This window comes from Vigna unguiculata, chromosome 1, assembly GCF_037176805.1.
Source record: "Vigna unguiculata cultivar grain cowpea cultivar isolate G323 ecotype 2 chromosome 1, ASM3717680v1, whole genome shotgun sequence".
NCBI classification, from domain to species: Eukaryota; Viridiplantae; Streptophyta; class Magnoliopsida; order Fabales; family Fabaceae; genus Vigna; species Vigna unguiculata.
This window is the reverse complement of record NC_140792.1, coordinates 6,781,590-6,795,668: the sequence shown is the minus strand read 5'-3', so window position 1 is coordinate 6,795,668 and position 14,079 is coordinate 6,781,590. Positions and strand designations below refer to the sequence as shown.

Sequence of the window (14,079 nt, the reverse complement as noted above, 5' to 3'; positions counted from 1 at the left end):
TAGGGATATCATCACCATCCATGGAGATCAAAAGCTAGTTAGAGAATGCTATATTGTCAGTCTACGACCCCAGGAGCTAACTATAGTAGCAAACAATGTTGAACAAGTACTTGGCTCAAGAGCCGCCTTAATAGGAGAAGACCTTGATCCTCGAATAGGGACTGATTCAAGAATCGAACCTGTGGGAAAAACTAAAAACATGTCTCTTTTTGGAGAGAGAAACTTGAAAGTTGGATCAACCTTAAGTGTAGAAGGGGATGCGGTAATCGACGAAACCCTAGGGAAAAAATGCAAATCTATTCGCCTAGTCAACTACGAACCTACTTGGAGTTGATCCCAGGGTAGTCATCCACAGGTTGTCTGTTTTCAAATAAGCCTGACATGTATCCCAAAAGAAAAGAAAATTAGGAGAATAGCAGAGATAAATGGCTAAGATAAAGGTCACAAAGCTTTTAGATGTCAGATTCATAGGAGAAGCTCAATACACCACTTAGCTTGCCAACATAGTGTTGGTGAAGAAGTATAGCAGCAAGTGGAAAATGTGCGTCAATTACACTGACTTATACAAAGCATGCCTCAAGGATCATACCCCTTACCCAACATAGCCAGATTAGTTGACGTAGCGACAAGGAACTATGTTTTCTGTTTTTTGATGCTTAGTCTGGGTATAATCAGATTCCCATGACACCAACCCGATATGAATAAAACCACTTTCATAATAGAAGAGGCAAATTACTACTATAAGGTCATGTACTTTGGCCTCAAAAACACCAGAGCAACCTACTAAAGGTTGATGGACAAATTTTTCAGCCACTTGAGAGGTAAAAGCATAGAAGTATACATAGATGATATGGTGGTGAAATCGCCAGACCTAGTGCAATATTCAACGGACTTAACGGATGTATTCACAGCTCTAAGAAGGTTTAACCTACAACTGAATCTGGAGAAGCGTGTTTTTGGAGTGGATGTCAGTAAATTCCTGGGATTCATGTTAACACAGAGAAAGCTAACCCAGAAAAATGTAAGGCAATCATTGATATGCGAAGCCCCAACAATGTCAAGGAAATACAACGATTAATAGGAAGGCTAACAATGATATCATGATTCCTGCCTCGACTAGCCGATAAGACGAGGCCCATGATCCGACTATTAAAGAAATCAACCAAGTTCACCTGGGTAGATGAATGTCAGAACGTGTTTGAACCGCTAAAAGAAATACCATCCTCTCTCCCAATCCTAAGAAAGTCAGATAATACCCAACCTTTGCTTATCCACATCTAGATTGATGGAAAGTAGGAACCAATTTACTTCGTCAGCCGAACCCTACAAGATCCAGAGACGCGGTACCAAATGGCGGAGAAGATAACCATATCCCTTGTAACCCATCAAGAAGACTCAAACCCTACTTCCAGAATCACTAGGTGATTGTAAAGATCGACTACCTCATTCAGAAGATACTACAAAAACTCGATCTAGTAGGAAGAATATTGTTCTCGACAATAGAGTTGTCCGAATTCAACATTCGGTATGAACCTCGATGACCTATAAAAATCCAGTGCCTGGCCAAATTTGCCAATGACTTACAGGAAACACGCATGCCTGCGAAGACTAGTGGATCTTATATGTTGATGGATCTTCAAAGCCAAAAGGAGTAAGTGTTGACATTATGTTAGAAACACCTAACCAAGTACTCATAGAAAAGTCCCTACATTTTGCGTTTAAAACATCAAACAACTAAGCAGAATACGAAATGATTTTAGTCGATTTACTATTGGCTAGGGAAGTGGGAGCGTGATGGTTACTATGCAGGACAAATTCTAGGCTCATAGTGGGCCACTTAAATAATGAATATCAAGTTCAAGATCCATTGTTGCTTCAATATTATCACTTGGTCCGAACAGTTATGGATACTGGCTTCAATGAGATATAGATACAACATGTTCCCATAGGTGATAACATTAGAGCTGACATATTGTCGAAGCTAGCAAGCACAAAGAAGAAAGGTAAGTATAGATCCCTACTTCAACAAACGTTGGAGGACCTATCAATGGACAAGGTTGGCACTTGTATGTATATAGACGATAACAACGATGCTTAGATGAACCCATACATACAATACTTGAAGACGGGTAATATATCAGACCCGAAAGATAGCGACCGGGTGAGGAAAGTGGCACAATACGCTCTGGTAGGAGAGAAACTATAGAAAAGGGGTTATAGTCAATTACTCCTAAAATGCATCACGAGAAAACAAGCGGAATACATAATAAAAGAAATACATGAAGGAATTTATGGATATCATTCAAGGTCACGAAGCATGAAAAATCAAATTCTACGCGTCAGCTACTTTTGGCCAACAATGGAAGTGGATTGCCACAACTACGTTAAGAAGTGTATTCCCTGCCAAAAACACACCAACATTACACATGTCAAGCAAGAAGAACATCATCATGTATACTCCCCATGACCGTTTGCTAAATGGGGCATGGATATTTTAGGGTCATTCACTCTAGAAAAAAGAACAAGTCAAATTTCTTATAGTCATCGTAGATTATTTCACTAAGTGGATTGAGACTCAACCACTCCCAACAATCACAGCCCAACAAGTACAATAATTTGTTTGAAAAATTATAATATGCCGATATGGAATACTGCACATTATCATTATGGATAATGGCTGACAATTCATCGATAAAAAATTGGATAAGTTTTATACAGGTCTCAGAATTAAGCATGTTACTCGTTCTTTCGAACACCCCCAAAGCAATAGACAAGCAAAAGCCGTTAAGAAATTCATTTTGACAGAGCTTAAGAAGTGGCTAGATTAATCAAAAGGAAGATGGTCGAAAGAACTATTGCAAATCATGTGGGACTATAGGTGCACACCGTAATCCTCAACCAATGAGTCCCCCTTCAGCCCTGTATACGACACAAAAGCTATGATACTAGTGGAAATAGGAGAACCTTCATTACAAAGACAGAATTACAACGAAGATTGGAATCAGGAAAGTCTCGGTACAAGTCTGGATCTCCTGATTGAGTTACAAGAAAAAGCATTGATCAGAAACATGGCGGTCAAACAGAGGCGACCTGAAAGTACAATTCCAAACTCTAACCACGAACATTCGTAAAAGGAGATCTAGCATGGCACATGGCAAGCAAGGAGAGGAAAAGAGAGGGCAAGTTCTCCGCTAGTAGGAAGGACCATTCAGAATAAGAGAAGATGTCGACAGCAAAACATATTGCTTAGAGTAGTTATTGGGGGATCCTATACCAAATACGTGGAATGTTACACATTTGAAATTCTATTTTAGTTAAGCATTCATTAATAAAAACTTGTAAAGATGACACTATGTAACCTTATGTGTACTTTTTTTTCTCATCTGATCTTTTATCCCTAAAGAGGGTTTTGGCCAGAGAAGTTTTAACGAGGCACCCCATCAATAAATAAGGTTTTTTCTTTCATCCTACAGAACATTTACAAAATACCATGCAAGTTACAATTAAGTTCCCTGTCGCTTACCTAAGCAATCCTAGTTAAACAAATATTTATCCCTCGTTCCCTGTCACCTAAGCGGTCCTGATTGAACAAATATTTATCTCCCGTTCCTACCGCCTAACTGGGTGAACAAATATTTATGTCGCGTTCCCTACCGCCTACCTAAACGGTCCTGGTTGAACAAATATTTATCTCACGTTCCATGTCCTGTCACCTACCTAAACGGTCCTAATTGAACAAACATTTATCTCGTGTTTTGTGTCACTTACCTAAGCGACCCTTGTTGAATGAATATTTATATCGTACTCTGCTAAGTACCTAAACGGCCACATGACATTTTTTTTATTAACAATCTTAGTTTAACTATCAATTAATTTACCAATATTTGTCGGAAGATGTTGGTTGAATTATTCATTACCCAATTAAATGTCTGCCAACATTTACATGGGCAACTTCAAGATAATTACATTTATCTAAGCACCTTATGGCTTGTCTAAATCGTCAATCATACAAACATTCGTGGAAGAACATTCACATATAAACGATAAAGAAATGCTAATTATGTTCAAAACGTGGACATATGAACAAGAAGGATGATAACGGAAATCACAAAAATACAACCATCACAAAGTTTTGTCATAAAAGACCATTATAAAAATTTACAGGGCTTCATGGTAGTAGCCAAACAAAAAAAAAATAATTTACCAATATTTGCTGGCAGATGTTGGTTGAATTATTCATTACCCAATTAAACGTCTGCCAACATTTACATAGGCAACTTCAAGATAAATTACATTTATCTAAGCACCTTATGGCCTACCTAAATCGCCAATCATACAAATATTCATGGAAGAACATTCACATATAAACGATAAAGAAATGCTAATTATGTTCAAAACGTGGACATATGAACAAGAAGGATGATAACGGAAATCACAAAAATACAACCATCACAAAGTTTTGTCATAAAAGACCATTATAAAAATTTACAGGGCTTCATGGTAGCAGCCAAACAAAAAAAAGATAGAGTTAACACCGAATTAATGAAATGACTACATTATCTCTATTTAATAAATATTAAGTGAAAAAAACAAAAAAAAATTCAAATATAAGTACCAAATACTAATTAACCCATTTTCATGTATAAAATTATTTTTTATTTAGGATTAATATTTTTGTTTTAGTTGGCTCAATTATTGTTTGAAAAAAATTGTACGGTAGAATGTATTTTACTAGAAAAATATATATAGATAACTTAGATATATTATAATAATAAAAATAATAAATTATTATTATTATTATTTAAATTTACAAAATAAAATATTTATATTAAATTTTAATTATATTTTCATAAATTTAAATTTATATAATAAATGTATTCTTTTCTTAGAAAGTTACGGGCTTTTGGACGTACAACTATCTCATAACAACTGCCATCACCTTCGTAAACACAGAACAAAGTAACACACAAGTCAAGTCAAAGCAATAAATCCAAATACCCCATTTTGGATTCCACAATAATTGGGTTCACATACACATTTTCCAAAGAAAAACAGAAATGGATGCTGAAAAGGAGTCTCCGGCGCCGGCAACATCACCGCCCGTCATACACCCCGCGGTGGCACCGCTCTCCTTCCTTCTGGGCACTTGGAGAGGCCAAGGAGAAGGAGGCTTCCCCACTATACATTCCTTCTCATATGGCGAAGAGCTTTTCTTCTCCCATTCCCCCAACAAGGTTTTCCTCTCTCTTTCTCCATAAACACTATCTGGGTCTCTTGAAGTTCTCTTTTTATTAACTGGGGTTTTTTTTTTTTTTTAAGAATTTTATTTTGACACACCATTAGTTTACATGGTCAATCAATTCAAAATCATTCCACCATTCAAAGTGAATCAACTAGTACGATGTTGTTTCAGTTTATCCAGTAGTACTAGTTCAGATCCGGAATATGATAAGGAGCAATTTCGCCCTTTATATATAACTAGTAAGATTGCTTAAGGCAAAGAAAATTTAAGTATTATCCGAAACATGATGTTTGGAGTACAGAAAAGTAATTAACTTCTAATTATATGGCCATGAACAATTAAATGTACATTATTTGTGCTTTTCAATTACGTTCTTTTTTTAACCATTTATGATGATATATGTTCTGGACTTCAGTTTAATTCATCTTGTTTCTCTTCTTTTGTGTGTGGTTGTGAACTGATTATGTTTATTTGGTTTGGTTGTGTGTGAAATGGGTATAGCCTGTGATAGGGTACACTCAGAAGACATGGAAACTCAGCTCTGGAGAGCCTATGCACGGTGAGAGTGGATACTGGCGTCCTAAACCTGATGGCACCATTGAAGTTGTGATTGCTCAAAGCAATGGCCTTGTGGAAGTTCAAGTACTATATTTCAATTTGATTTGGTTTTTGTTACGGATAAATTGTTTTACCAGTTAGCTTCATACTTGTGTCTGTATAATCTGTATGCTATAGGAATGGTGGGTTTAGAAGCTCCATGGACTCTTAATATGCATAACTCCTCAATTTAAATTTTGAGACAACTCTATTTGAATAAGAAAATTAGGGGCTTAATTTAGTTTTGTTAAGTAATACCCTTTGGATCAACCTAAATCCTTGAATTCATTTGTTACTTGTCAAACTATAACAAGCACATGTTTATTATTTTGTATTTTGCTCCAATTATTCTGTATTTTGCTCCAAATAAACTCTGGCAAAACAGTCCATTTCTGCTACGTTTTGAGTTCCAATTTTCCTAACATTGCATTCAATCCATTATAACCAGTTGCTTGCAAGAGTGATAAGGCAATTGCATAAATTTCCTTCTATATGCATTTATCCATAAGTTATGCAATGGGTTGTGTTTATACTGTTTGTTGTCATGTTGAGATATTCTTCCGAATATATGCTTGATTTATTGCTTTCTTCCTTTATTTAACTGTTTAAACATAAAAGTCTTGATCGTTTCATTGCTTCTTGGTCCATCAGGTTTCTTGCCTTTTATTTTTTATTTCCTTTTAGTGTCCTTCTCTGCTATTAAGGTTTCATTTGATATTGTGCTCCCAGAAAGGGACATACAGCTTTGAAGAGAATGTGATACAACTTCAGAGTGAAATGGTGGGGAATGCTTCTAAGGTAATCTAAATTAGTATTTGCCAAATGCAATAATACTGATGTTGATGTCTCATGCTTATGATTGCATTGTTCACATACATTACACTCTGACAATGATTGGATTGCTTCTTTTATGTTAGATTTAAAAAACAACCTTCTTAGTACGGCATCTTCTGATAATATGAATGTATCAAAAAAATTGTATTGGAAATGTTTCTTAAGAAATTTTTTTATCACCATCTGTGAGGATTATGGTTTTTATGTGATGAACAAGGATTGACTTATAATATGGGAGCACTAGAAATTTAAGAGGATGAATAAATTTTAGATTCATGTTGTAGAATTCGTCTTGGAGATAAAAGAAACTTGGGAAGAAAAATACCTAGATATAGTTTTTATTGACGTGGAAAAAACTTGGGATCGAGTATCAAATGAAGCGTTGTGGAAGACTTTGGAAAAGTAGTCCATGACTAAAACATGTGATTGGATAATTATTAGTGAGAACACTTGGAGGTGAGACTAAAGTCTTTTCTATAAGAATAGGATTACATCATAGCTCAATTTCAAGTCCTAACATGGTTAATCTTGGATGTGGGTGGTTACCAGGAGCAACATAAGATTATCCTTAATTACATGCTTTTTGTGGATGATATAGTGTGGATTGAGGAATCAAAGGAAGATGCTAGCTCTAAACTTAAGCTTTGGAGACAAACTTTGAAAGCAAAGGACTTTTATTTGTGTAGGAACAAGACACAGTATATGCATTGCAATTTGAGCTAGAAATAAGAGAAAACAATTATAAGTAAAAAAAAGAATAAGATGCTATGACACTTGTTTCTAAGTTTAATATCCAGAATTAATTAATATTATCAAATAATGGAGGAGTTAATAAAGATGTCGCACACAAAATATAAGTTGGATGAATAAAATGGAGAAAGGCAACAGGGATCTATTTCATATCTCAAGTATAACAAACTCATATGAAAGCTCTCATCTAATGAGATAAAGACTTGTTATTGTTGTGACAACAATGATTGGTAAACAGATATCTACAGAAATAGAGGGAAGTCGGGTGAGGACTTTTGAACATTATGGCAAGAATTGCTTTTTTTCTTTATGTGAAAATCATTTTTGAAGGCATGGCTTTTTAAAATCGTGCTTTATGACACGATTTTGGTTGCTATTAATATTTTAAAGAATGGTGATTGCAGGCGCGAATTGAATTTGTTTTTGAAAAAAATTGATAATACAAAAGTTTATCTTTAAAATTTACTTTGATATAATTTTTTATAATAGTATTTTTTGATGTTGTTTTATTTTCTTTTACTTCTGTTAGCTTATGTACTTTTTATTTATTTGATAGGGACCTTTTTATATTTTTAGATAATTTTGTTAATCAATTCAATTTAATTAAATTTATTATATGAATGAAATTTGAGAAAAAAAAAATAGTAGTAAATTAAAATTTTTGCATTAAAGCCTTTTTTTTATTAGCTTAAAACTTATTGTACTGAAGTAATTATTTATCGAAAAATAAAATAAAACAATAGAATACAAACTTGCAGGGAGAGTGGAGGGGCCTTCAATAGAGATAGTTTCATCCAAAAATGCTTCTGCACACTTATAAAACACCTAATGTGTAATACGTTTGACAAAAAACAATAAACACAAAGAAAAATATTCAAATTGAAGCTTAAAAGATGCATTATGCTATTAATTCAAACTAAAACATAATTTAATAATAGACTAAAATGTTTCACATCAGTGCCTAAAATACTTGATACCACTCTACCCAGGTTAAAGAGATACGAAGACGTTTTGAGCTGGTTGATGGGGTTCTTTGCTATGAGGTTCAGATGGCTACCAACACAGTAACTCTTCAACCACACTTAAAAGCAACACTGAAGAAGCTCTAAAGCAGTCACCACCATCTCTTGTTGCTTGCAGAGGGATGCACATTGGCATTGTGAAATCACCAAATCTTTCTTTAACAACAGCTAATTCTCTGTTAATTAGCCAAATGAGCTGTTCAAAACTCTTGTATACAAGCTATGCAAGACCTGAAGTTTGAACAATCTGACATGACTTAATTTTATTGGAATCAGCTAAGCAGGAAAAATGAGCTTCTCCTAATGTACATCATACTTTATGCCTCATTTTAATTTCTTTCTTTGAAGCTATTGTGATGCTTGAAATAATAACTACATCGTATACTCAAACTGAAACTAGATTTCTTCTTTACCTTCTGCTGATTTTGATGAAATAGCAGCAAAAGAACATGCTCATCCTAACCCCCAACTTCTGTGTTTTTCTAAACTTTTTAGTTTACTTCAAATAGTGTAACCATCACCATCAAGGTTGAAAGTAAATTTAATTCTAATTTATCTACACAAAACCAGTATGTAAAAAGAGATTTATTTCATTTATATATTATAAACCGATTATATTTTTAGCGAATGTGCAGTCTGCGCCAATTATAAAGCCATAAATTTTCAATGCACTGAGAATAGCAGCTTTCACCCAAGAGTAAAAATCTAACACACGTGGATGCTGAAATGTATTATTGGGTTCATTGTTGTATTTGTCTATGAAGATATATATATATATATATGGTTAACTAATTATTATTTCACAAATGGAGCTATGTATTTCTAATTCTCTTTATCAGTGGAGAACCTACATGCACGATAATAGGTATTGGTTATATTTGGACAATTTATTTACTTTAGAGAAAAATAAATAAAATAACTTCTTTCATGAGTTAAAATTATGTTATACAGAAGTTAAGAATAACAATTTTAAACAAATATATAAAAGAATTTTTATAAACTAGGTCTTACATAAACTAATTTTTTTATTTTGTTAGAATTTTGGAAAAACTTTTCCAAAAAGAATTATTAGAAGAGTAAAATATAAAAGAAAGAATTTATGGAGAATTAGTACCATCCACTGAGTGTGGGGACACATATCCTGGTAGACTAAAAAACCCTATTCCAAATTTATGTTTGTGAAATTTCTTTTAACACTTTTAGTTTTTGATTTTTCTAAAGCTTTCATAAGGGTTGGTGGGTATATCATCAACAAAAATTCTCCTCAAAATAACTCAAGCATGCGTTTTTGTTTTCTTCAGAGAATTTGTAAAAGCTTCTATTACTGACTGTAACAAACAAAAAGTAGAATGATAAATTTCAACATCATCCATAATGGGAATTGTTTAGCTACATTTCATGAATCGCTTTATTGATAAAATATAATTCTAATATTTTATATATGAGTTTGAATTACTTAAAAAATTGAATAAAGACTTATATTTTACTCATAATTGCATATATCTAAACAAGCTTGCTGAGATACCCTTTCAAGCAGAAATTTAAGTCCACATAAATGGAAAGAAAACCAATTCAGTTAATGAAAGTAAATGAGTGAACCATGAAATTGTAGTTTGACTTAACATAAAACAATTACACTTGTACCATTTTATAATGTCACTAATGTACTATCAGAATTCTGGAAGATACAAAACATTCTTCACCACTTTATTGGATGACTAATTTATAACAGCCTGCACTCTAACTCACAAAAGTAATAACTTCTGAGAGTTGGACAGAGAACCAAGAATTAACAATCTCTTCGAATCATCCATGACAATACTTGTAAAAGAAGTTCACACCGTCCTAAGAATGGATAATTAAGCAGCAGCAGTGATGTACTGAATTGCCTGTTTGCATATACCAGTCATTGTTGCTTCAGGTCCATACACCTGCAAAGATACCAAAATATAGATAAGAAAAAGTTCCTTTATGAAAAACTATAAGCAACAGTTTCAGATGGTTTCTCAGTGCAATCAATAAAGGCATCATTTTGTTATATAACCTCAATGGGAATGCCAATCTCCTCTCCAAGAGCCCTCATTTTTGCTAAACCACTTTGGTAGTTGGGACCTCCCCTCCTCACATAGATATGCATTTTTGCTTCTTTTAGCTTTTGTTCCTGGTTTGTAATAGGTCAACAATCATTAACTCTACCATAAGCAAATTAAGGGTTAAATATGTTTTTAGTTCCTGAAGTTTGACGAAATTGGAATTCGTCCTTATCTGAAACTTTGATACATTTTGGTCCCTAAATTTTAAAATGACTAGATATAGTCCTTTTAACTCAATTACTTTTAAAAAAGTTAACATATTTGAGTTAGAATAACTGTATCAATTAATTTTTAAAGTTTAGGGACAAAAATATACCAAAATTTCATACATGGACGAATTTCAATTTCACATTAAAGTTCAGGGACTAAAAACATATTTAACCTACAAATTAATATATCATTAAAAAAGCTTCATGATGATATATGTCCTTACCTTTTCCTTCAGAGCACGGATTATGCCGCTGAATGTAGCAGCAACATCAGTAAAGTTAGCTATTCCTCCACCTATCACAAGGGCTCGCTTTTGGTCATCAGGATTTGAAGTTGCACACTGCAAAGAGATTTCCATAGAGAGAAACAATCACTGTATCATGTTACAAAGTAATGTATGATCATGTATTGTATCCATAAATTGATGATAAATACACATCAATAATGTTTGAGATAATTACATCAATCACAACCCTGGCATACTGCAGGACCTCATCTTCCTTGGGTGCACCACTATATTCTGCATAGTTTCCTAGCTCGGGAGCATAACCAAGATCACCTACCTGTTTTAATAAATTAGTATGTAAGAAAGAGTCTTTTGCTTAATATTACAATATAATATAGATTAGCTCTGAGTTTAACTTTTAAATATATTATGAACACACCGTATCAGCATAGATGACACTAGCACCTCCCCCAGCTACCATTGTCCAAATTCGGCCCTTCGGGTTTAATACTGTGAATTTTAAAGATGCACTTGTCTGGGAGGAAAATAAACAAACAAACAACATAAAATTGTTAAGAAACAGAATTCGTAGTTCTATGAATTCATGATTTCTAGAAGTAATAATTTTGTTCACCTTTTCATCCAATCCATGAATGAAAGCCTCTGTACTGCTCATTACCCTTCCAAATGGCAATGGAAATTCGATGTTTCCCCATCTGTAAATAAAAATAACATGCATAATTCAGTTTGTTTTACTATCAAAACATCATTCAATTATACATGATGAAATAGAGTCAAGAAACTCACTTCTTGAAGTTCTTGAAAGCAGCAGTGTCATCAAGCTCCCCTCTCATGTCCAGAGGATAAGGCTTTCCATTGACCAAAGTGAAAGGATTCATCTCCAAGAAAGTGAAATCCAGGTCTAAGAGAAGACAAATAAGATAGGAAAAGAAAATGTTTAAAACTGCAACTTTAAATATCAATGAACTTTTCTTCATAAGCATATCTAATGTTGGTAAAAGCATATTTTGTAATATACCTTGGAATAAAGTGTAAATCACCTTGAGGAATTCCTCAACTTCTCCCCTGATCTGTAAGCATGAATAAAGTACTTATAAATAATTGAAACAAAGCGTTCGGCAACAAAATAGCATGTGATATTCAATCCCATGGTCCTACTGAATAACCCAAAAAGTAAGAAAGTTATCTTATTAAAAAACTAACAATTACTAAGATTAACATACCTCTAAGGGAAGGGTTGCAACAAGTGGAGCAATACTCTCAGATGTAAGAGACAGTCCTGTTGGCATAAATACAGTCTTGACCTGAAATATGAACAAACCACTTTGTACGTTATGGGAATTACAAGGAAGATGTGAGAAGAATTTACTTCAAATAATTTATATGCAAGGTAAAAGTGAATTTTGGCACCTTATCCCAGTTCTCCTCAATTTCAATTCCTCCACATTCAGAAAAGCTTATACTGTTCCCTAGTCTCTCTGAGACAATGTTAAGGTAAAACTCCTCCTTGTGAGGGATAAAAGGTTCAACAATGAAAGTTGTTATGGGCCCTTTGCATCCACTCATCTCAACCTACATTATCAACAAAGATTAAGAAAGTAAATAGAAAGTAAAAAGAGAAGGTGATTAAGAAAAAGGAAAAATAATTTAAGGTTTGGAGGGACAAAGGGGGAAAAAACACCTCTTTGCCAAGACGCTCTTTCACAAAAGAAGCAACTTCTGCCAAATCCAAATTCAAGGCAACCAAACCACTTTTGCCACGCTTTCCGAATAGCATGTCCGGTTTCACAACCAATTTTGAAGATAAAAGCCATGGTTCCTTCTCAGGTAGTTCATTGAAATCAGTGGATTCTGTAACCTGAGAAATAGAACACAACAAATTTATTATTCATGTTTGATCTGCACACTGCACTGATTGACTAGTAAGATACAAATTTCTTTTCCACAAATCAGTTATACATCATATGAAGACACACCATATTAACAGTAAGTTGTAAGATTTGAAGATCATTATCAGATTAATGCAGTGCAATGATCAGAAATCAGTAGGTGTTTGAGTTATTACATTGGCTTCAGATAAACAGAATCCTATAATCAAGCAAAGGATAACAAAACTTAATCCGTGATTCCAATGTGACCATAACCCATCAGAATTTTAAGGTATAAGATTCACAGCCAAGCCAACATAAACTATTTTGGAAATTTATTTACAAATGGAGAGTGAAGTTTTCACTCCCTCTACTTCTGTATCTGAATTACATTTCGACAGTTTTCTAAATAAATTATCAATAATAAAAAATAACCCCACATCACAATTTAAATTATACATTTATATACTCAACAATGTTCATTCATTACTAATTTTAATTATAAAAAAAACTAAGATAATGCTTACTTGTGCAGACTTGATGGGCAAGTCCTGGCCAGAGAGTCTTTTAAAGTGCTCCTTCAACAACCTCTTGGAGTCATACTCTCTTATCTTCTTGCGGGCCATTGCTTAACAAACTCACCACCAAAAACAAAATTCCCCCCCTTCAACATAAAACAAGAAAAACCCAGATCAAATCAGCTTAAGGATCCTCAGAATTCCAATCAAAATCAAATTTTTAGTGCAAAAGATTCACACAGACAAAATAAACATGAGAAACTGAACAGCGTACGGAAATGGGTGAAGAAAGAAAGGGGGAATGCAGATACCTTTAGAGAGAGAATGGAATCAGTGGAGAAGAAAGTTGAAGAATGATAGATCCAATGAAGGGTGGTAAGTTTAGTGTTAGTGTGATGTTGGTGGCTTCATGGCATATATATGAGATAAGCTTTTGGAGAAAGAACAGAGGAATCATAAAAAGCAAGTACCATGAATATTCAAGGTAACATTGAATAATTTATTTACTAATATAATAAGGACTCGTGAATCTCACGGTATGAGTGAATGCATGTGTGAAATTTAAAATAACACTTGGAGTTTCTTAAATTTATTTGAAAAAAAAAAATTATTTGTTTCATTTTCTCAAATTTTTTTCTCTTGAAAAAAGTGACTCATTCAAAGAGTTTTATAAACTTCTTAACATTTTTAATTAGACT

At 33.7% G+C, this 14,079-nt stretch overlaps 2 protein-coding genes across 2 annotated transcripts; one reads left to right on the top strand and one right to left on the bottom strand.

Moving 5' to 3' along the window:
• The first annotated feature begins 4,939 nt into the window (after positions 1 to 4,939).
• On the top strand, positions 4,940 to 8,841 carry LOC114189615 (nitrobindin heme-binding domain protein). Its single transcript, XM_028078267.2, has 4 exons — positions 4,940 to 5,234; positions 5,744 to 5,884; positions 6,569 to 6,637; positions 8,413 to 8,841. The coding sequence occupies exons 1-4, from the start codon at positions 5,058 to 5,060 to the stop codon at positions 8,530 to 8,532; spliced, it is 507 nt and encodes a 168-aa protein (XP_027934068.1). The 5' UTR covers positions 4,940 to 5,057; the 3' UTR covers positions 8,533 to 8,841.
• Positions 8,842 to 10,039: 1,198 nt separating this feature from the next.
• Positions 10,040 to 13,890, bottom strand: LOC114164049 (ATP-citrate synthase alpha chain protein 1-like). Its single transcript, XM_028048525.2, has 13 exons — positions 13,693 to 13,890; positions 13,391 to 13,527; positions 12,677 to 12,853; positions 12,406 to 12,567; positions 12,219 to 12,299; positions 12,014 to 12,065; positions 11,782 to 11,896; positions 11,609 to 11,690; positions 11,414 to 11,509; positions 11,210 to 11,311; positions 10,972 to 11,088; positions 10,490 to 10,606; positions 10,040 to 10,376 (listed from the first exon to the last, which is right to left on the bottom strand). The coding sequence occupies exons 2-13, from the start codon at positions 13,487 to 13,489 to the stop codon at positions 10,305 to 10,307; spliced, it is 1,272 nt and encodes a 423-aa protein (XP_027904326.1). The 5' UTR covers positions 13,490 to 13,527; positions 13,693 to 13,890; the 3' UTR covers positions 10,040 to 10,304.
• Between the last annotated feature and the right edge of the window lie 189 nt (positions 13,891 to 14,079).

What these genes read in the sequence shown, in the direction of transcription:
- LOC114189615 (XM_028078267.2), top strand. Translation starts at nt 5,058, where the DNA reads ATGGATGCTGAAAAGGAGTCTCCGGCGCCGGCAACATCACCGCCCGTC. An exon ending in ATGGCCTTGTGGAAGTTCAA is followed by an intron (nt 5,885 to 6,568) that starts GTACTATATTTC and finishes TTGTGCTCCCAG; the next exon opens with AAAGGGACATACAGCTTTGA. An exon ending in TGGTGGGGAATGCTTCTAAG is followed by an intron (nt 6,638 to 8,412) that starts GTAATCTAAATT and finishes CACTCTACCCAG; the next exon opens with GTTAAAGAGATACGAAGACG.
- LOC114164049 (XM_028048525.2), bottom strand. Translation starts at nt 13,489, where the DNA reads ATGGCCCGCAAGAAGATAAGAGAGTATGACTCCAAGAGGTTGTTGAAG. An exon ending in TCCGTGCTCTGAAGGAAAAG is followed by an intron (nt 10,607 to 10,971) that starts GTAAGGACATAT and finishes ATTACAAACCAG; the next exon opens with GAACAAAAGCTAAAAGAAGC. An exon ending in AGATTGGCATTCCCATTGAG is followed by an intron (nt 10,377 to 10,489) that starts GTTATATAACAA and finishes GTATCTTTGCAG; the next exon opens with GTGTATGGACCTGAAGCAAC.